Below are 23,226 nucleotides of genomic sequence, written 5' to 3' on the forward strand. Positions count from 1 at the left end.
TCTTTCTCTCTGTCTCTCTCTCTCTGTCTCTGTGATAATGTGATAATGATACAAAAAAAGAAGAAAGAGAAAGGTGTCAATAAAACATTAACCCAATACACAGATGAAAGCAAAAAGCATTTTTGTTCTTCGTACACTAAGACAGCAGAGGAGCAGGGTATGACCCTGGGCTCCCCCCCCCATCTCTGATGCTCACTGCCCATGTGACTCTGGACAAAGCATCTGGGGGTCAGTTTCTTCATCTGAAAAATGAAGGGGACAAGCTAGATGCCCTCTGGGGTGACTTTCGGCTCTAGATCTTTATGACTGGGGATGGCATGAGGTAAGTGTCATCTTCTGGAGTAGAGAAGGATTTTTTCTGACTCAGGTTAGGGGTTCACCTGTGGCCACAGTTTGGGCTTAGTTTGTACTTCTCGGTTACTTCATGGCCTGATATCGCTGCTTCTCCCTCTAAACGCCCCCAAGTTGTCCCTTGCACACTACGTTCTAACATTGGGTCAGGCATCAGAGATGAGCTCACTGGCTTCCACTAAAGGTTGCTGGCCTTTGTGCTGAACTTCCTTTACTGCATCCCACAAGTCTCGGAAGCTGGAGGCCACCTCAGTACCTCGTTGTTTTCATGGACAGTGTGGTCAATCAACTGCAGGAGGAACCAGAGGATGTTCCGGAGGATGAAAGTCGTGATAAGGTTCCAGTGAATGATATTCCGGAGGCAGCGGATGCTCCTGTGCAGGGAGGCAAAGGCAGTGAGGGAGGAGGATTGATTGGGGAGGCCACCACAGCTCAGCATGCTCATCCTCCACTCAGACAACACAGGGATCTTCCTCGAACCCAAGTCTGGTCATGTTACTCCCTCCCCCACTCAGTAAACTCCAGGGGTTCCCTGTCCCCTACAGGATCAAAAACCTGGAGGAGGGAAATGGAGAGGGAAGGGAGGGAGAAGAAAATAGAGAAGTCAGAAGAGTGAAAGAGCCAGAAGGGAAGGAGGAGGAGGTACAAAGGGAGAATGAGGTTGAGAAAGAGATAGACAGAGACAGAAAGAACAAGCTAGAGAAAGAGACAGAGACAGAGAGAAGCAGAGAGATACAAGGGCAGAGACAGAGAGAGAGAGACAGAGAGCAAAGGCTGGTGTGAGCAGGAGAAGAGCCGTGACTCACTGCAAACCGAAGAAGAGAAGGAAGGCGGCGAGGAGAGCCCCCATGGATACGCAGTGACCCAGGTAGTTGACGATGAGTGCTATCTTGTAGTGAACATCATATTTCCTCTGTGGGGAGACACACAGACAGACACACAGACAGACGGATGCAGAGACAGGGATGGAGAGACGATCTGGTCCTCGAGGAACTCGGGGGCCAGGGAGGAAGCTGCCTTCCTAGTTCCCGACTTCCCAGAGACCTGCTCAGGCCCAAACACAAGGTTCCCTCTCCAGCAAGGAGCCTGGTCCATGGACCTGGCTCCCAAAACATTTCCTTCTGGAGTCTCTCTGTGGCAAGGCAGGTACCCCTCCACCCTCTGTGTCCAGAGCAGCCTGCTGGTGGGGGCGGGACACCAAAGGATTTCCTTGTTTTCGGTCACCAGGTTGGGGGCCAGAGGCCAAACTTTGAATCTCTGCTGTGACATTAGCATGCTGCACCACCTTGGTGAAGTCATTTGCCTCCCCTGGGCCTCAGTTTATCCTCTCTGCCTGTCTCACAGGCATTGTGATGAATGAGTGAGATTGTGGATGAGAAAGATTTTTGAGCGATAGAAGGTCCTTGGCCCCGAAGCCATCTTGGGTTTTTTTATACTATTCTCACCCCTTAGGATACTTTCTTCCTCTCTGTCTCCTTACCTACCTAACCTTGAAGTTCAACTCAAGTGTCCTCTTCTCAATGAAGCCTCCCCTGATCCTCCAAGTGCTTGGTTTAATACTCATTGGATTGGACTGAACCAACTTCTGGGCTGGGGACATTTAAAGAGCTCCTGCCCTGGTCACACTTCAGATCCATAATTGCTTGGCGGGCCAACAGAGGCTCACAAGACTGAGACCCAGAAGAAATCTCCAAGTTTGTCCTGTGCAGCCCCTCCCCTTATCCTATATGAGGGAGGAAGCTGAGGGTCCCAGACACATCACAGGGTTAGAGCGATCATAGAAAATGCCAAGCAGGGCTCGATTTACTGTTTTGTTCATTGTCTAGATTTAGGGAAGCAAAGGATAAAATAGTAATAATCAATCCAGACAAAATGGAAGCGTCTGTCCCGAGTCCCTTTTCTGAGAGCTGTTGGACATTTGCCAGCACACAATTCATGGCACTGGGAGGATGACAAAGCACTTTCTTCAGGAGCCTTCAAGGCAGGGAATCATGATCATAACTAAGCCACCTTTCTCTGATGCTTTAGGGAGTCCTTCTAAATAGCTTTGCATATATGATCTGATTGCAGAGTGTCAGGGTGATTACCTATGTTTAATGAATGAGGAGACTGACGCACAGCTAGATTAAGCACCTCACCCAGCATTCTGCTGTTGCGGGGGTGGGGCAGGGCAGACATGAGGAAGAATCGAGGGGAGATTTGAACCCAGGGCTCTGGCTTCTAAGTCTACTGTTTTCCCTGATCCCTTATTTTTATTTGTGGTCAGAAATGGTGGTGGTGGTGGTGGTGGTGGTGGTGGTGGTGGTGTGTGTGTGTGTGTGTGTGTGTGTGTGTGTGTGTGTGTGGTGTGAGTGTGTGTGTGTGTGTGTGTGTGTGTGTGTAGTGTGTGTGTGTGTGTGTGTGTGTGTGTGTGAAACACTGAACTGAATTTCCTTGTGGGCTGGATGTGACTGGGCATCCTTTGCCCAGAAGAGGGCCTCCTGGCTGCCTCTGTCTGTTTGTTGCCCACCTCTCTGGGATCATGTGGTATGAAGGGGAGGGGCCCCTGGTCTGCTAGGGCTCCAGCTCTTCCCTGGGGCTTCCAGTACACCCCATCTTCCCAATCATTCTGTGACTCCCCCCTTCCCCCCGTCTCCCCTCTGGTTGGGCACAGTGCAGGGCTGCCACTTGGGGGGCCAAGGAAAAGCTGTAGAATGGACACTCCCTCAAGATCTTTATGCATTCTGTAACAGCAACAGCAGAAAACCAGCAAGGCTTCTGGGGTGGGTGTGGATGTGGGGGAGGGCACAGTCACCTTGTCGTCCAAGATGGGCTCACATTGGGAGTAGTTGATCCTCGAGGCCCAGGTCCCATTGCCTGTGCATTCTCGATAGGCGTTCCCTGCCGACAGAGTCACAGCTATCAGTCAGGAGGAGGAGGGTTGGGGGGTGGGAGGGGAGAGGCAGAAGATAGGATAGTTACAGCAGCCCTTACAGAAGATTCCAAGGGTGGCCTTGATGTCACCATGAACTTATCGTTTTTCATCTCCCCTGTTAGAACATGAGCCCCTTGAGAGCAGGGACTGGGTTGTTTTGTCTTTCTCAGTATCCACAGTCCTGAGCACAGCGCTAGACACTCAGTTATTGATCCTTCCTTCCTTCCTTCCTTCCTCCCTCCCTCCTTCCTTCTCTTTCTTCTTTCTTTTTTTTAGGGGCAAAGAATCTGAGAATTTTGTTTTTAAATTCACTGAATTGTGTCGGTATACGCTGGGCACACAGTAGGCCCTCAATAAGTGAATGCTGGTTAACTGATTGATAACTGCTTTGGTCATTTTATCATGAATTTGGAGCTCCTCTGAGACACCTGGTAATGGAGGACAACTGGAAAGCTCCTCAGCACCCCCTTCCCTGGAAAAGGCCCACCTGGAGAATCTATGGGAAGGTGTGCACCTTTTAGCCTGTGTGCTTGGGCTTCATACTAGGATCACAGGAGCAGAGATTTCTAACTGGGAGGGACTTTAGAGACTTTTGAGTTCAGCCCTTGACTTTTACAGAGTAGAAAGTAGGGGCCCTTGGGTGGCACAGGCAGGAAGTAGCCAAGCTGACACCTGGGTTCAGCTAGTTTCATTTCAAGAGTTGGGGGGAATCTTCCCACTGAGTGACACTGACTTTCATGTTTGTTTCTCTATTGGGGTATTGATTATTAATATTTACTCTTTCATATTTCCTCTAGATTTAACCCAGTTATGGCTAAAAGACCATTCTCTCTGCCACTGCCCACACAAACTGAGACATCAGTAATTTGGGAAGCAGTTGGGATGTAGGGACTTGCCCAGGGTCACACAGCTAGGAAGTGTCTAGGCCCATATTTGAACTCAGGTCCTCCTGAGTCCAGGGGCGGGGCTCTATCCGCTGCCCCACAGAGCTGCCCCTGGCATTGCTTATTTTTTATGTACGCCGTTGGGACCCTAATGGTTGTGGGTCATAAATGGCTTTAGCCCAATCAAATAAATAACTGATAAGTGAAAGACTCACATGGAAATGCTGAGGAGAGCACAGCCGCAGCGGAAGAGGGCTGCGACTGCACCAGAAGCCAGGGAGTCCCAAGCCAAGTTAATTTAAAAAGTCATCTCCACTTACGTGACAGGCACTGAATTAAAAACCAAATTCATACTCTAGGGGCTTCTAGATCAGAGGATTTTATTGAAGGAATTGGTTTTTAATAACTGCCTTGGGACTCAATCATTAAAAACTAATGATCATTTGGTAACTCTGCCAAGGAGAACTGGCTTGGCTGTGGCTTCCAAGCCAGGAAGGCTTCAAGCATGGCATTGTGTGCCAGGCACTGCGTGCCTAACTGTGCCCACACTTGCCGCTGAGGCACAGACAATGACAGAGGTGGGGGCTGTCCCTGGGAAGTTGAAGGGGAGCATCCACAGTGTCAGACTCTACTAGGTGCCAGGGGCTGTGATCTGTGTTGGCACCCTGGTAAAATCACAGCTCTGGAAGAATGAGGTCAAGTCTAGCTGTCTGACTGATGGCATGGCTTCTTTTTGAGTCTGAGTCCAGACCATCTCTATCAGGGAACCCACCCATCCCATTTGCTGATCTGAACCCTGGTCTGGGGATGGTCCTCAGTGTCAGAGAACTGGTGCTGATTGGCTCTGATGCCCAATATGGAACCATAGCAGTTCATAGCAGGAAGGGGCCTTGGGCATCACTTGGTCTAACCACACCTTGTCATAGAAAAGGAAACTAAAGCCAGAGAGGTGTTGGGGTGGCATTCACCCCTACACCCTGTCTCTGCCTGATGCTCTAGGAAGGAAAAAGCTCTCCAAAGGTCTTCCCAGGGTCCTCCCAGGACGGCTGAGTGGGATGTGACCAACTAGACCCAGGTAAGTAAAAGGTATGATCAAGCATGGGCCAGGCATCAGAAGACTTTGCTTTGAGTTGTGACTCTGCTGCACCCCTAGCTATGTGACCTTGGACAAGTCACTTCCTTACTGGGTCTCATTTTCCCCACCTGTGGAACAAGAAGGTCAAACCAAAGGGCCTCTGAGGATGCAGCTGAGTGCAGGGAGGAGACAAGGGAGAGACTGGAGCCATATTGGATTTGCAAGAATGGGCCCCACCACAAGAGATACCAGCAGTAGAAGGCAATTGTCCTCCATGGTATCAGCCCCAAACAGGTGGACTCCAGCTTCTTCATCACCATTATGAAGAATGCTGACAGGGGGTAGTGTGTGTCAGTGGCTCTTAACGCTGCATTGAGTTAGTCACTAACTGAGGCTCCCCTATGAGCTGAGTGGACGTTAGGGCTTAAAAAGACTTAAATTAAACAGGCTTGAATTCCATAAACAAAGGAAACTATATAGTTTAGCTGACAAGCCCTTAACCCTCTGCAGGAGATTTTCTGGGGTGTTTCTTCAGTGGCCTCAATAAGCTTATCCTTCTGAAATAAACATAGTTGAAAAGCCAGTTGAGTTGAAGGTGGAGGTTCAGAGGATGTCTCCATGCAGCCATTTATGCTTTTTATGGATGTTAAGAGAGACACAGCCTTCCTGCTTAACTAACATCCCCTGCAAAATTAGCAACTTTCTTTTGAACATAAACATTTTATGAAGTTCCCTAACCATTGCCCCAAATGGCTTTTACTTTTACTTGGTGGTGTCTTTGGGTCTTTCTAACAGTACATGAGTGGGTTAATTAGCCTAACTCAATTTTCTGGCATCAGGTCCTAATTGGACCCTTTTCTGAGTAGGACATGGAGCAAGGGATTCAGAGTCAAAGGGCCCAAATATGAATCTTGGCTCTGAAACCCACCATAAGTGAAACCCTAGGCTTCCAGTGAGCCTTTCTGGGATTTGCTCTCCACATGTAGAAGAAAGAAGGGGTTGTGTTCCATGACTGACTCTTGATGGGGCTCATGACATGAGCTTTGGAGACGATTCTGACCCACAAAATACCTAGAACCTCAAGTAGTTACCTGGGACCCAGAAAGGGAGGGACCTCAGGTGATTCAACCATTATTGATATAATAGCTACATGTTCCAAAACAAGATGTGGAAATATGGAGAATCCACCTCAAATGTTCACATGGACTATTTGTACCTGACCTGTGGTAGAACATTCTGAGCTCATTCCAGCCTAATCAGCCACAGCTGGGCACGCTGCACCTTGACTCAAACATAGGGATGCCATGAAGGACAACAAGCAACCAAACGCTCGATGGAGTTCACCTGGGATCCTCCTGGTCCTAGAACTTTTTTCTTTTAGTCACGGAAATCTATTGACAACCTAGTAAATGTCTTTTTCTGATACTGATTGATCCTCACTCTCCCCTCCCCACAGTCCTTGTTGCTGCCCCCTACTGGTCTTTATGGCATTTTCCTACCTTCATTAACCCCCTTAACACATGGTGGCGTGTTCCTCTCCATCCACCTCTTCCCCTGCCATCCTCCTCAAAGATGCCAGCCACCCCATGGGTGCTTCCTTTTATAACCTTGTCCTCATTGAGCTCCTCAGCTCCCACTCAAGTATGCCAGGATCCCCTCTTCTCTGGGACCTTCATCGATGATCATCTTCATGTTTTCAATAAAACTCCAGCCTACATAGGCAGTGGATAGAACCTGGAGTCAGGAAGACCTGAGTTCAAATTCAGCCTCAGGCATGTGCTAGCTGTGTGACCTTAGGAAAGTCATTTCACCTCCATTTGCCTCAGTTTCCTCATCTGTAAAATGAGGATAATAATGGCACCTATCTCCCAGGATAATTGTGAGGATCAAATGAGATGGTGATTGTAAAGTGCATAGCTCGGCACCTGGTACATAGTAGGGGCTTTGTCAATGTGTGTTATTACCTTTCTATGTCCTGCTTTTCCTTTGCTTGTAAAAAGGCAGCCCACATTTTATGCCCTCAAACGACTGTTTTCTCTTTCTCTTTCCCGACCACACCAAGCTTTTAGTTCTTTAAAAACCCCACCATTTTGCTTTAAATTTCATTCATTTTGGAATACGCCCTTTCCCTCCCTTATGCAGAAAACTCCTGAGCCTCATTAGATTGTGAGTTCCCTGAGAACAAGGGTTGTCTTTCACCTTTTTATATCTCCAGCACTTGGTACCATGCCTGGCACACAGTAGACATACTTAACAAATATTTATTGAATAATTAACAAAAATTAAAAAGAAAGCAGTTTGGCAGAACCAAACAATACATCAGCACGTCTGACTGCACATGCAACATTCCATTCCCATGGCCCCCCACTTCTGCAAAGAAAAGGATTCCATGTCAGACTCTTAGAGGGAAGAATCAGCATGTGCTCCTGGTACTTTCTCACCACCTGCTTCCTCCTCAGCCCCTGAAATCTGGCTTTAGTCCCATCCACTGAAAGAGTCACAGAAATGACCTCCTAATTGCCAATAGGAAGGCTTTTTCTCTTTCTTCATCTTCTCTGGCTCGTTTGTAGTTCTTCACACTAATGACTGGCCCATTTTCTCTTTTCTCTTGGTTCTTATTTAGGACAATATCCCCACCCTGGGTCCCATTTTCCTCCTACTTCCTTGACTGCTCCTCTCTAGCCTCCATGGTCCATCTCTTGCCCTATAAATGTTGCTGTCCTCCTTCAAGGCTTTATCTGGGAGCCTTCCCCTCCCCTCCCTCTCCTCCTTCCCCTCTCCTCCCCTCTCCCCTTCTCTCTCCTCCTCTCCTCTCCTACTCCATCCTTTCCTCTCCCCTCTCCTCCCCACCTTTCTCCCCACCAAACATCTTTCCCTCTCCTCCCTTACTGCAAAAGATCCTGCCAACATCATGGCCTCCAAGTGCACTAGGCTTTGGGACTCCCACCACCTTCTCCTTTGCTTCCCTTCAGCCAGTTCAGGGATGGTTCCATCCTTGGTCTGACCATCCATAAGAACAATTCTGCCTTCAGGCCCCAGAGCTTCAAAGTTCTTCTCTCTGACCACATTCTTTTACCCTTCCACCTCTTTCCTTTCTCCCCTCTCCTCACCTTAGTTATCACCATACTCTTCAGTTCCCTGCCCCTCCCCCTTCCCCTCAATCCATCAGCCCTGCTCTGGTCTCAACTCCCTCCATTCATATCTTACCTTCCTCCCCCCTGGCTGACCAGTCCAAGTATATCCAACCAGCTTCCCTCAGGTCCCATACACAAATGTGTATAATATATGTTCACACACCCCTCCCCCCAGCACCACCCCATCCCCTTGCCAAACCCCCTGCTCTGGGTTATGCCCACCATCTGCCTTTTCTACTCCTTCCTGTGGACTGCTGAACTGGGTCTTCTGAGTGCATTGCAAACATCCCTAAGGCTAACCTCAGCTTTCATTCATCCCTGATTGACTCTCCGACATTTTCAGTGGCTGTTCCAAAGCCTTCTCTTTGCTCAGACCTCCTGGGCTGTCGTACCCTTCCTCACTTGCCTTCTATATTACCAAGGAAATGGAGATGATGCATGGCGAGATCCCTCTTCCTCCTTGCCCCTCTCTTTATCCCCCACCCACCCTGTGCTGTCCTCCGATGATCCAGCCTCCCATGAAGAGGTGACTCTGATCTTCACCAAGGGTAGGTCATCCACTTCTGCCCTTCGTCACGGCCTCATGGTGCAGAGGCTTGCCCTGGGGTCATTCTCTCTCTGTCCTTGAAGTCTCCTGGCTCCTTCCCTGCTCTCTATAAATACGTCCAGGTCTCCCCCCATCTTCCAAGGTCACCAAAGGACTAGGGACATTGGGTGAGAGGCGCAAAGAGGCAGATTTCAGGGGGATGTTGGAAGAGCCTTAGAGCGGAAGGGGCCGGGGCTATCTTGAGAGGCGGGGGTTCTTTCCTCCTCTTGGAGAGTCTTAGAGCAGGGGCTAGCCAGTCACTTGACAGAGATGTTGAATGTTGTTCAGGTATTTCACCCCAGATGGGCTCCATTACAGCTTGGAGAGTCCGTGAGACTGAGAGCACAAACAGGGGCTATTTCTGACAAGGGTTGCATTAGTTACCATGGTAATGCCCATGAGCCTTGCAAAGCATCTGTGTAGTTTGTGTGCCACCAGGACAGCTGTGGGCATTAAGGCAGGAGGGAGCTGTGGGCTCCTGTGCATCCTGATGGTCTTGCAGGCAGAATCAGCAACTACTCACCCAGGGCAGTCATGATGCCTGGGAACAGGGTCTCCTGCTTCTGGATGCCAGAAACAGTTTTCTATCCCCCTCATCTTTCTCCTTTAGGGACCCCCAGGAATGACGCTGCTCATGTCAATCCAAATTCAACAAGTGATGAGGGTACAAAGAGAGAAACTAGTCCCAGCCCGAGTTCAAGGGGCTCCCTTTCTCCTGTCCAGACAAGACACAGGATGAACTAGAGCTGTGATTTAATAGTTAGTGGAAACTCCCAGGTGAGGAAATTCACTTTACCAATGCAAGGAAACACCCTTTCTGCAATTTACAGTCTGAGGGAGGGGCTTGGGGGCATGGAGAGTTTAAGAGACTTGTCCAGGGTCACACAGCCAATATGTGTCAGAAAGGGGACTCAAAGCTGGGTCTTCCTGACTCTGAGGCCAGTTCTCTATCCACTATAATAATAACAACACACACACACACATATATGTATATATGTGTACACGTATATATGTGTAAGTGTATATATGTATATGTGTGTATATATGTGTGCGCGTGCGCACACACACACACACGCAGTGATTTCTGGGGCAGCCTGAAAGACTTCCTGCAGGATGTGATGTTTCAGCTGAGACTTGCAGGGAGCCAAGGCAGATATGAGGACAGAGGGGCTTCTCGCCTTGGGGGACAAGTGAGGGCCCAAGATGAAAGATAAAAAGGTCTGCAGGAGGAAGTGCAAGGGAGCCATTTTGACCATCAGCCTTTGCTTCTCTGGACACCTCACCCGGTTCCTTTTTCTCAGTCCCTTGTGGGCTAGAACAGCCTTCTGGCTTGTTCTCTGTCTTCCTCTCCTGGTTCAGGGTTTTCTAATTTCTCAGTCATCAGGAAATGGAAGGATAAAGATGAGACAAAATGCCCAACATGAGAAAGCCATGGACTTGCTTGCCCTTCCCCGCAAAGTCCAGACATTGGGCGGGTGAGTGAATGACATCCCTAATCAAACAGCATGGACCTCAGCTGAGTTCTTAGTTAGACATCTACAGAGGATCCCAATGGGTTTTGTCTTTCATCTGAAGACCCATTAGCCATATCAGAGGGGGACAAAGGTCAAGCTTGGCTCCACAGTTGACAAAAACCCATCAAATGGAGGGGAGATTAGCCTTGTCCTGCTTGGCTGAAGAGGGCAGACCCCAGGGCCTTGAGGCTAAGTTCCCAAGAGGCTGATCTAGGCTCCTGCCCAAGGGAGCAGTCTCAGAATGTGTTGGGCTTCTTTGAGAGGAGGTGGGCTCCCATCCTTGGAGGTCTCCAAATAGATACTGGACAACCACCTGACATGTGCAGTAGACATGATTTGTGTTCAGGTAGGGGTCAGATTGGATGGCCACTGAGCTTGCTTCCAACTCTGGGACCCCGAGGTTCTGTAATGAAAGGCGTAATGGAAGGAGGGGGGACAGGTTTGCTCTGTGTGGTCCTAAGGCCATAACAAGGATCCTGGGTGGGAGCTTTAAGAGGACAGCGTCAGCTCAGGAAAAGATGGGCTTGTGAATCATTGGAGCTGTTCAGCAAGGGAGGACTTTGCTTTGTAGGACAGAGGGTGGCCATACAAATCAGGGATCATGCAGAGATAAGAGAGGGGTCCCTTTCAACTCTAAGCTTTTACAACAGTAAGCCAGTGATTCTGAGATCCAAGAACTTCAGGAGTTTCTGTATACAGCAAAATGCCAACTCCCAGGTTCCTCTCTACACATCATAATTATTCATGATTCATTGGAAGATGACAACAAAACCCTCTTGTCCATGATCCCCTGATCATTAACATCAGTTAAGGAGGCATTGTCAGACAGATGCACACTTCTGGTGAAGGTGGAAGAGCTCCAGTTCATAGGGAACCCCATCACCCTGTGCATGGTGAGGCCTCCTCAGAGGGTTTCTTGTCATGGATGTTACTGAACAGATCCCAGCAGACCCAGAGCCCTGCAACCCCTGCTGACCATTTGAATTGGGATGACCTTTGTACGGGCACCCTGTGAAACTCATCTGCTGGCAAAGGTTTGAAGCCAGGGTTGAAAAGGAGGAAGAGGACAGGGTGGATTGCTATTAGGAAATTGGAATAAGCAAGCAAAGGCTCATCTTTGGGATGCCAGTATTCTATAAGTGTGGCCATGTGACAGCAGGCATGGAACATGGCTGCTCCAAAGTACTAAAGATGACAGTCCCCCAGAGAGCAATAGAGGCACGGGATGACTGGGGTCAGGCTATGGTGGATGACCATAGGAGCTCTGAGGATGAGCAGGAGTATGAGATGTCATCAAAGAGTCATCTACCTGGATGGTGGACAGGGAGGAGGGGGTGGCCACAGGCAGGAGCAAGGGATCCTCCACTAAGGTCCTCAGAAGGTAACTGGGAAGCAAGCAGAGCCTCTGGCACATTGGGTAGATCCCATGGAAGGACATGGATGAGGGTCTCACAGATTGGGCAGGTCAGAATGGACTTCAGTCTGCATTCCCAGGGAACTTCCAAACAGACGCACTCACATCCCGACTTATTGGATTGTCAGAATATCACCCTCTGTATAAAACCTTCAGAGCCCTAGTCATACCTGACTATGTCTTTGAGAGGGGTACCTCAGCCAGGTGATGGGGTCTCTTTACCAACATTCCACAGAGAATCCTCTGGATCTACAGGAAATGCTTCCCCAGTCTACTCCCTGAACCAGTGACACTCAGTGGAGAAGTCCTAAGCCCCTTGTCCTGAGATGTAGATTTGCTCAGCTTCCTCAGCCTTCCCTGGTCCCAGGTACATCACTGGTTCAGTGGGAAGCATGCCTTGGCCCTCTCCAAGTCCCCATGGAGATGCTGTATGGATAAATGAGGTCCTCTCCAGGGAAACGCGCTGGGGGCAAGGAGGAAAGGCATGACTCGAATCCAGTGCGGGTGCCAAGGCTTCATTCCCCAGCCATTGTGTGAAACAAACAGTGCAGGTGGGAGGAGGTCCCACTGCTTTTCTCTCTTTTCTAGTCTGAAGGGTCTCCTTTGTACAACGTTGCCCCTAGCAACCATCAAGGGCAGCTGAGGCTCTTATCACCATAACGCTGGGTAGAGGAGGGGGGTGAGCAGAGAAGGGGGGACAATCCTATTTGGAAACACTCAGAGGGGCTTGGGACATCTGCCTCTGGTTGCCAGGAGGTAGGGTACAGACCTTCAGGAAAGTGGACACCCTGGAATTATCTCGAAGATATCCTAGCTCTTTCAACTTACTGGGGAATTTCCTTCACATCTCAGCATCTGACCCATGACAGATGGAGGCTCAAATCACATGGCTCTTCTCAGAGGCAAGACAAAATGGTGGTGTGGATGCTGGCTCAGAAGAACTGGACCTCAGTCTCTACTGGATCATTCACTGGCACTGGGACCCTACATGGGTCACTAAACCTCTATGACCTTCAGGTCCTCATCTGCACAATTGGAACAATGAGCCTAGCCCTGCTACCTCCTAGACTCAAATGACAAATGTGTAGGAAGGCCTTTGAAATGCTATGTTAAGAGGCTATTTCTGAAAAGCCCATTCCACCTAAGGCCCAAGTGTATGTGCATATGTGTGTGCATGCATACACGTGTATGTGTGTATGTGGTGTGTGTGTGTGTGTGTGTGTGTGTGTGTGTGTGTGTGTGTGTCTGAGCCCCCTAGGGTCCCTGCATCTCAAAAGAGGAGCAAGACCAGACTGGAAAGAAATCCATGATGATGACGATGGCTCAGACTCTGTAATAGAGATGGGGAGGGTGGGGTAGGACCTGCAGGGCTCTCCCTCTCTGGCATGCAAGCAACTCCCAGCGGTCACCCAGACCTGACCCTGGAGCTGTTTCAGAGACCGACTCTCTGACATACATTCAAGTCAAGATGCAAATTCATTCCTGCTTCTGACAAGAAAGGAGTCTCAAGGGGGTTCTTCATCTCTAAGTGGGGGACTCCACTAAGATCTCCCCTTCCTAACTGGGACAGAAGGAAAACACTGGTCCCACAGAGACTTCAGGTAGAGGCAGGGAGAGGGAGAACAAAGTAAGTGCTAGACCAGAAGCCACAGAGAGGTGGAAGGGATCTCTATGGTCAACTGACCCAATGCTTTCATTTTACAAATAAGGAAACTGAGGCTCAGGGAGTGACTTGCTTGTAGGCATTGGGGACAGGATTTGAACCCATGTCCTGTGATTTCAGAGCCATAGAACTTTGCACTATGAATGATACCACCTTGGGAAAGCTGGGTTCGAGTCCCAGCTCTTACACAGTCAGTCAGTCAGTCAGTCAGTCAATGAACATTTATTAATGTGCTGCTCTATGCCAGACACTGTCCTGAAGACGTGCAGGAAGGCAAAGGCAATCCCTGCTCTGCAGGAGCTCACTGTCTAGCGGACAGACAGTGTGTGAGCAGCAACAGATAAACAAGTTACGTATGGAATAAACTGAAGATGAGTGCAGAGGGAAAGCCTAGAATGAAAGGGTTCATGAAAGACTTCCTGGAGAAGGTGGGATTTTAGCTGGGATTTGATAGAAGCCAGAGAAGCTCTCCAGGAGGCAAAAATGAGGAGGAGCAGCATTCCAGGCACAAGGGGACAGCCTATGAGAATGCCCAGACTTAGGGCACTGCCAGGAGGCCTGTATCTCTGGAAGAGTGGAAAGGGACCAGAGAGAGGAGTGGATACCTGGCCCTGAGGTGTTTGGGAGTCACTGCATTTGTTGAGTTACAGGTCACAGGGCTGGATCTGTCCCCCATAGGAAGAAGATTTTGGTGACTGAATGGGAGATGGACTGGAGTGGGGAGAGACCAGAGGCAGGTGGACCTCCAGGAGCTACTGCAGTGGTCTAGTAGTGAGGGGATGAGGGTCTGCAGGGTGGGGGCAGGGCCAGAGGAGAGAAGGGGGCACATTGGAGAGAGATTATGAAGGTAAAATCAACATGTCTTGCAACAAATTGGCTATGGTAGGGGAGAAACAATGAGTCATGGAGGATATTATCTAGTTTGCAAGCCATGGGGGGCTGAGAGGATAGTGGTACCCTTGACACTAAGCTAGAAGAGGGAGAACAATTAGGGGAAAGTGAAAGATTCCATTTGGGGCACTTTGAATTTAAACGATCTATGGAACATCTAGTTTGAGGATGTCAAACCAAATCCTGCATCCAACTACAGGCAGCTGGAGATACTGGAGTGTGGGTTGGAAGAGATGTTAGGACTGGACAAATAGACCTGAGACTAGTCATCAGAGAGATAACTGAATCCATGAAAGCTAATGAGATCCCAAAGTGAGATGGGTGAGAGGAAGAACAGAGTCCAGGCCAGAGCCTTGTGGGATGCCCAGTGACCTAAGAGAAGATCTAGAAAAGGAAACAGAAAAGGAGCAGTCAGAGAAGGAGGAAGAGAACTGGGAGGGAGAGTGTCCTGAAAACCTGGAGAGAGGAGGGGATCCAGGAGAAGAGAGTGACTCACAGCGTCAAAGGCTGTAGAGAGGCTGAGAAGAGTGAGGACAGAGGAAAAGTCACTGGATCTAGCACCCAGGAGATCACAGCTAATTTTGGAGAGGGCAGCTTTAGTGGAATGGTGAGGGTGGAAATGGGACTGCATAGAATGAAGGAGAGGAAAGGAAGCTGAGGCTTCTGGCATAGACAAGTTGTGAAGCCCTAAGCTGTGTTTTTTAACCTCCTGAAACATCAGTTTGCTCATCTGCAAAATGGTGCTTGAATCACAGGATTGTTTCAGGGAAAGGAATTTTAACATTTACAAAGCATTTTACATTCACTATCTCATTTGATCCTCACAATCCTCTGAAGTGTGTGCCAGTTATGAACCCATTTCATAGAAGAGAAAATTGAGACTGAAAGAAGTGGGAGTAAAGGCAGGGAGTCCCTTGAGCTCTCCCCCAAACCCTCCAAAGACCTTTACTTAATGACTAAACAAACTCTGGAGAGCCTACAAAAAGATGGAGTGAAATAAATTTCCAGCCCAAAACAACTTAGAAAGTTGACAGGAAAGGTCTGTTGCACTGCAGGGAGAGAGGAGCACAGTCCTGTGCAGGCTGCATCAGTACAGGTCAAGTCTGCACAAACCAGGAGCAGCCCATGGGGAAACAGAATCAGTGGCAGTAGTGGAGATTTCAAGACCTCTCAGCCCACAGAGAGTAAGGGGATCAGACAATGGCCCAGAAGATTTACACGCATTCCTTTGCTGGCACCAGGGACAAGACTCTGTTACATTGCCTATACTTGGATCTGGGTCACAGTCCAGTACCAGTGAGAGCAGGAGCACTAGCACAGCAGAGCTTTTGGTCACAGGGGTGTAGGGACCCTGGTCACAGTTCCAGGGTTGAAAAGAGTGGTTGTGGTCACTCACAAAACAGTACAGAAGAACAATAAACACACCTCTCCCTAGAGCATACCACCTTGGAAGTGCCAAAAACCTACAAGTCCTCGGAATTTCCTCTGGAAACAGCTGCACAAAAATCCGAAAGCTTGGGACAGTGCCCCTTCTACTTGGGAAACAGAGTTCTACTTTAGCATAGATTTAAAATTCAAGAAATAATCTGGAAAAATGAGCAAACAACAGAAAAAGTTCTGATCATAGAAAGTTACTATGGTGACAAGAAAGATCAAAATACACACTCAGAAGACAAGAAAGTCAAAACTCCTACATCCAAAACCTCCAAGAAAAATATGAATTGGTTTTAGACTGTAAAAGAGCCCAAAAAAGAATTCTAAAAACTAAGTAAGAGAAGTAGAGGAAAAATTGGAAAGAGAAATGAGAATGATGTAAGAAAATCATAAAAAAGAGTCAACAGCTTGGTGTAAAGGACACACAAAAAAATAATGAAGAAAATAGCACCAGAAAAATAGACTAGGTCAAATGGTAAAAGAAGCAGAAAAATTCAATGAATGGAAGAATGCCTTGAAAAGCAGAACTGGCCAAATGGAAAAAGATATACAAAAATTGACTGAAGGGAAGAACTCCCTAAAATGTAGAATTGGCCAAATGAAGAAGGAGGTATGAAAGCTCACTGAGGAAAATAATTCCTCAAAAGTTAGATTTGGGCAAGTGGAAGCTAATGACTATATGAGATACTAAGAAACAATCAAACAAAATCAAAAGAATGAAAAAATAGAAGAAAATGTGAAATATTTCATTGAAAAAACAACCGACTTGGAAAATAGATCCAGAAGAAGTAATTTAAGAATTATTGGACTAGCTGAAAGTCATGATCAAAAAAAGAGCCTAGACATCATCTTATCAGAAATTATCAATGCCCTTATATTCTAGAACCAGAATGTAAAGTATAAATTGAAAGAATCCACTGATCATCTCCTGAAAAGGATCTTCAAATGCAAACTTCCAGGAATATTATAGCTAAATACTAGACCTCCTGGATAAAGGAGAAAATACTGCAAAAATTCAAAAAGAAACAATTCAAATATCATGGAGCCACAGTCAGGATAACAGAAGATTTAGCAGCTTCTACATTAAAGGATCAAAGGGCTTGGAATATGATATCCTGGAAGAAAAAAGAGCTAAGATCACCCAGCAGGGGGACAAATGGACATTCAGTGAGATGGAGGACTTTCAAGCATTCCTGATGAAAAGACCAGAGTTAAATAGAAAACTTGACTTCCAAATACAAGATGTAAATGAAGCATAAAAAGCTAAACAGGAAAGAGAAATCACAAGGGATTTGATGAGGTCAAACTGTTTATATTCCTACATGGAAAAATATTTATAATTCCTAAACACTCTCTCAAAATTAGTTCAGTTAGAAGGAGTATATGTAGACAGAAAGCAGAAGTGTGAGTTGAATGTGATAGTATGATTAAAAAAATAAAATTAAGGGATGAGAAAGAATGCACTGGGAGAAGGGGGAACGGAGACAGTAGGATGAATGGGAAAATAGGATGGAAGAAAATACATAGTTGGTAATCATTACTGTGAAAAAATTTGCAATGAGTTTCTCTGATAGACTTCATTTCTCAAACATATAGAAAACTGAGTCAAATTTATAGAAATAAGAGCCATCCCTCAATTGATAAATGGTCTAAGGATATGAACAGGCAGTTTTCAGACAAAGTAATCAAAGCCATCTATAGTTGTATGAAAAAATACTCTGAATACTATTGATAAGAGAAATACAAATTAAAACAAGTGCAGATCACAACTCTGAGCTACTTACTACCTCACACCTTTCAGGTTGGCTAAAATGACAGAAAAAGAAAACAAATACTGCAGAGGATGTGGGAAAATTAAAGCAGTAATGTACTATTGGGGAAGTTATATACTGATTCAACCATTCTGGAGAGCAATTTGGGACTAAGCCCAAAGGCTATAAAACCATGCATATCTTTTGGCTAAGCAATACCACTACTAGGTCTGTATTGCAAAGAGATAAAAAACAAAAATGAAAAAGACCTTTGTGTAAAAAAATATTTATAGCTCTTTTAGTGGTGGCAAAGAATTGGAAATTGAGGGGATGTCCTTCAACTGGGGAATGGATGAACAAGTTGTATATGACTGTGATGGAATACTATTGTGCTATAAGAAACGATGAGCAGGTCACTCTCAGAAAAACCTAGAAAGCCTTACATGAACTGATGCAAAGTGAAATGAGCAGAACCAGGAGAACATTGTACACAGTAACAGCAACATTGTAACAGTAACAGCAATGTGTTTAATGATCTACTATGAAAACCTAGCTATTCTCAGCAATACAATGATCCAAGACAATTCTGTAGCACTTATGATGAAAGATGCTGTCCATATCTAGAGAAAGAACTGCTAGAGCTTGAATGAAGATCAAAGAAATTTTTCTTTTCCTTTCATATTTTTCTTGTTTTTTTTTTTTGTCTGTGTTCTTTCACAGAATGACTTACACGGAAATGTGTTTTGCATGACTATACATGTATAACTTATATCAAATTGCTTATTGTCAAATTGACCTTCTCAATGAAGGTCAGAAGGGGAGGGAAGGAGAAAATTTGGGACTCAAAATTTGAAAAAAAAGTTAAAATTGTTTTTACTTGTAATTGGGAAAAATAAAATATTAAATAAGAGAAATTTTAAAAAATCAAAAAGACCTTTCCTCTCTGAAAAGATTTTAAGTGTTGTGCCTACAGTCATGCACTTAGTAAGAGTCTGAGGCAGGATTTGAACTCAGGTTTCCAGCCCCTCCCTGCTTCTCCTACCTGCCCCCTCCCTTTCATTATTAAATTTCGTGCTTCATCCTTCCTGAATTAGATGAGGGAGATGTTAGTACACTCAGTGAGTAGGAGGAGGGGAGCCCAGCGAAATAAGCAGACTTGGGTACAGTCTCTTGGTCAGGGTAGCTGGAATTCGGACTTCAGTGGCCGATCTGGGCAGGACCCCAGTGCTGGCCCCATCACTAGAGGCGCAAATACCCGGGGTGGGTTAGGGGGCTTTGGGCTCTCAGGCAGAGCCTCAGAGGAAGAGCGAAATTTAATAATGAAAGGGTGGGACTTCCTCCAGTTTCATCCCTTGCTCCCTAGATTTTTTTATCCCCACCGCCTCTCTTTTCAGCTCCGGTCTTTGTACCCCCAGTGCTCAGCACATGGTGAGAACATAGGAAATGCTCTGTGTCTGTGTCTCTGAGTGTCTCTCTCCCCCCAACCTCTCTCTCTGCCTCTGTCGCTCTCTGTCTCTCCGCCTGCTGACTGATAGCTACAGACTGGGCTGTAGGGGAAGGAGGAGCTCCTGGCTCCTTCTGGTCATGGGCACTGAGCTTTTAAAGGCAGGTTGAAGCTGGACTAGAAAGGGTTTTAAAATTAGAACTGGAGAATTCTGTATTATATCCTCAAGACAGGACCCTCAAGGCAACCTCAACTGACATTGGCTTCCCTGCGTGTCTTTGCTCTCCCAGGGCCCCTCCCTTGGTACAGGAGAACTAAGTTCTCACTGTAGTTCTGTGCAACTCACTGTGTGACTCTGGGCAAGTCATTCCCTCTGAGTCTCAGTTTACCCATCTGGATAATTCTTTCCTGGCCAGCTTCAGTGTATTTTGAGGATGAAGCAGCATCTTGCAAGTAGGAAGGATGGTTCTTTAGTCTATGTCAACACTGAAATGTGCCCAGGAGCACTGGGCTCAAAGGAACCCTGTGTGACCTTGAGGTCCATCTGTCCATTCCCTTTTCTGCTGTGTACATCTATTGGGTGAGGAAGGCTCACGGGCCTTGTTTCCAGCTCCAGCTCAATCCCTGCCTCTTTGCAGGACTGACATTTCTCATTACCACCTGCTTCCCTGAGTTACCTATCTTCCTCCAATCCAGGCCTCAGTTTCTTTATTTGCAATGGTCCTTTCTGTCCTCCCACCAATAATCTAGGCTGGAATCCCAGCTCAGACACTGGACTAAGAGGAGAAACAGATTCAGGGAGGGCCTGGCCTCAGGTGGTTGAAAAGGTCCTTTTACAATTGCTAACACCATCTCAGATCTCAGGAGTATCTTTTTGCTCTGTCTTCTCTCGAACCTCAACCTTCTCTGATCTCATCCCCATGTCCTTGTGGACCCTCTGAAGGCAGGGGAGCCTCCCCTTCCTTTTCCAGTAGAGCAGAAGCAAGATCCCTTCTGAAGCCTCAGGAAAGAATTGTTGATTGATCCCTGCTTTTGAGCACAGGAAACAGGGACTGGGGGCTGTTTGCCAAGGGAACAGAGCTACAGCTGCTTTGAGGAAAAATCAATGTTGAGGTAAGGGTCTGTGGACTCGGGGTTCCCACAATGTCCCCAGTGTCCTTGACTCAAGAAAGCATGAAATGGGGCTGGGCTCCCAGAGCCCCAAAGCCCCTTCCTGATCTAGACCCCAGGGCTGCCTCTTACTGCGCCAAGCTGTGCCTGTGGCATTTTCTCCCCATTGCTTTTAAACCTATTGTCAACCAAGCAAACCAGCACTTATCATTTTGGTCCTTCTCAAGAATGAGGGCCACCAGCCAACACAACAGGTGAGACCTGGACAGATGACCCTGCCAAGATGAGCGATTTCCTTCCCAGCCCCAGTCCTGCCCCAGCTGCCCAGCTGTTTATCTATGAGTTCTCTCAGCTCCTTGGGGAGCCTCATGCCCCATCCCAGGCATGGCCTCTAAATTATCTCTTATTTTTAGGCAAGCTGCCCATCACTTGCTAGCACCAGTCAGACTGATACGTGCCATGTGCCAACAGCCTCTTGTAGAGTATGGCCATTGTTACATGACACATCACCAGGGTAACTGGGTCATTGTGTACCATGATGAAAACTTACTGCAGGCTCTACCTCACCAACAACACGTGTTGCCATGAAGATCATGGCTTCCACCCACAACAGTCCCTATAGGACACAAGATGAGACAGCTAAGAAGAACTTCCAGATACTTGGTCAAGATGAGGCATATCCAGCACTGAACTTTGGAAGGCTGATGATCAATGGTGACTCCACTCCTGTTGTCTCTGCTGATCCCCTCTATTGATACTGAAGGATCAGCCCATGAAGATCTTCCCAGTGAGCAAGGTGATGTGATGGTTGGTGGTCTTCTGCCTGTAGCCACACCAAGAATCCTTAACTTTTTTCATGTGATGGATCCCGTGGGGCAGGCATTCTGGTGAAACCTATGAAGGCTTTTGTTAGAGGAATGTTTTTAAATTGATAAAGTGAAGTACATCGGATTTCAAATGAAACCAGATATATCAAAATACAATGATCAACTTTTATTAAAGTGTACAGACTCTAGGCTAGGAACCTCACCTTCAACCCTGTTCCATCTGGCTCAGTGCACTAGGAGGACCACAGCTCAGGCAAGTAAAAAACATCATTTGCAGAATCCAACCTCGTCCAAAGCTCAGAGCCCAGAGAGATTTACTTGGAGCCGGGGGAAGAATCTATGCTATGTTGTGAGGGAAAAGAAGACCCCAGGAGAGGTTTTTTGATACAGGACTCAAGAGATGGGCCAAAGCTGGTCCCTGGACACCATCATTTGTTTCACTCCTTGAGGCCTCAATTCCTTTTGTAAAATGGATGGACTGGGTTAAGAGAATTTCAAGGTTCCTTTCAGCTCCAAACCCCATGCATGCTATGATCTGGCTTGGTCTTTGCTGCCAAGTCCTTACCGTCTGAGTCCTAAACAGAAGTGACTCCCTCCCTACCTGAACGGGGATACACAGAACGTAACCCAGGACCTCTGGGCATAGTCTCAACAAGACATATCACAACAGAACCTCTGTCTCCTCTTCTGATGCTTCACCTAATTCATCCCCAAACCACATTACCATCTGGAAACCAAGTCACTGAATTCATATGGAGCGTGCAGGCCACTGACATCTTCAGATCTTTCTCACATAAGCAACCATATCATCCTTGTTCTGTACTTGTTGTAGCTGACTTTTCAGTCAATAAATGCTTATTATTAGAGCCACAGTCTCATACTCTATCTTCTGTTCCCTGGCTGGCATTAGCCATATGCCAGGCACTGTGCCAAGCACTGGCAATACAAAAAGAGGCAAAGGACAATTCTTGCCCACAAGCAGCTCACAGTCTAATGGGGGAGACAGGAAACAAATATTTACAAACAAGTTATGTAGAGGGTAAATAGGCAATCAACAGAGGTACTAGGGTTAGGGAGAGGCTTCCTGGGAAAGGCAGGATTTTTATCTGAGCCTCGAAGGAAGCCAGGGAAGCTGGAAGACAGAGATGAGGAGGGAGAGCTTTGTTCCTCCCCGTGGGGGAGGAATGGCCAGAGAGACTGACTAGAACCAGGAGACACAGGGTCTTGTTTGAGAAACAGTGATGGATAGAAGGGGCTGGCGTCATTGGAAAGGTGCACAGGGGCAGGCTGTGAAGGAATTAGAAGGCCACACAGAGAGGATTTTGTATTTGATCCTGTCACTGGAGTTTATCGAATTTTGTGTGTGTGTGTGTGTGTGTGTGTGTGTGTGTGTGTGTATGAGAGAGAGAGAGAGAGAGAGACAGACAGAGAGACAGAGACAGAGACAGAGAGACAGAGCCAGAGACAGAGAGAGTGTCAAACCTTAGCTTTAGGAAAATAATTTTGGGGCTGAATGGGGGATAGAACAGAGCGGGGAGATCCTTGAGGCAGGCTGACCCACCAGCAGGTGACTGTAACAGTCCAGGCTGCACTAGGATGTGAAAGGACGGAAAGGGACATTGACAAGGTGAAATCGACAGACCTTGGCATTGGATGAGGCCTGAGAGAGAGTGAAGAATGAAGGATGATGTACATATAGGTCGCCAGCCTGGGGGACTGGGAGAATAGCTTTCCTCATTACAGTAATGGGCAAGTTTGGAATTGGATAGAGTTTAGGGGGAATGATAGTGAATTCAGTTTAAGATGCTTACTGTACATCTAGTTTGAGATGTCTGAAAGGCAGATGGAGAAGTGAGGTGAGAGGTCAGCAGAGAGATTGGGGCAGGGAAGGTAGTTTTGAGAATCCTCAGCACAGAGATGGTCATTCAATCCATGAGAACCAAGGAGATCACCAAGTGAAGCAATATAGATAGAGGTAGAAGAGAAAGGGGCCCGGGACAGAGGGACACCTATGGTTAGAGGGTGTGATCTGGAGGAGGAGACAGAGAAGGAGTGGTCAGAGAGGGAGGAGGAGAACCAGAAGAGGAGGAGGGGTGTCCTGAAAACCTAGAGACAAGAGAGGATCAAGAGGGAGAGAGTAATCAACAGTGTCAGATGTTGCAGAGAGGCCAAAGGGAATGAGGATTGAGAAAAGGTCATTGGATTTGGCAACTAAGAGATCACTGGTGACTTTA

At 47.2% G+C, this 23,226-nt stretch overlaps 1 protein-coding gene across 5 annotated transcripts in view; it reads right to left on the reverse strand.

Annotated features, from left to right (window-relative positions):
- CRHR2 (corticotropin releasing hormone receptor 2) overlaps positions 1-23,226 on the reverse strand; it is a 95,413-nt gene that overhangs the window by 26,981 nt on the left and 45,206 nt on the right. For 3 of the 5 annotated variants that reach the window (XM_072599191.1, XM_072599189.1, XM_072599190.1), the window contains 3 exons: positions 3,146-3,231; positions 1,158-1,264; positions 608-725 (listed from right to left, as the gene is read on the reverse strand). In XM_072599191.1, the coding sequence (XP_072455292.1) occupies positions 608-725; positions 1,158-1,264; positions 3,146-3,231 (311 nt within the window). The remainder of the gene's footprint in view (positions 1-607; positions 726-1,157; positions 1,265-3,145; positions 3,232-23,226) is intronic. The other 2 variants (XM_072599193.1, XM_072599192.1) reach the window with 1 other exon arrangement.

This window comes from Notamacropus eugenii, chromosome 3, assembly GCF_028372415.1.
Source record: "Notamacropus eugenii isolate mMacEug1 chromosome 3, mMacEug1.pri_v2, whole genome shotgun sequence".
Classification (NCBI taxonomy): Eukaryota; Metazoa; Chordata; class Mammalia; order Diprotodontia; family Macropodidae; genus Notamacropus; species Notamacropus eugenii.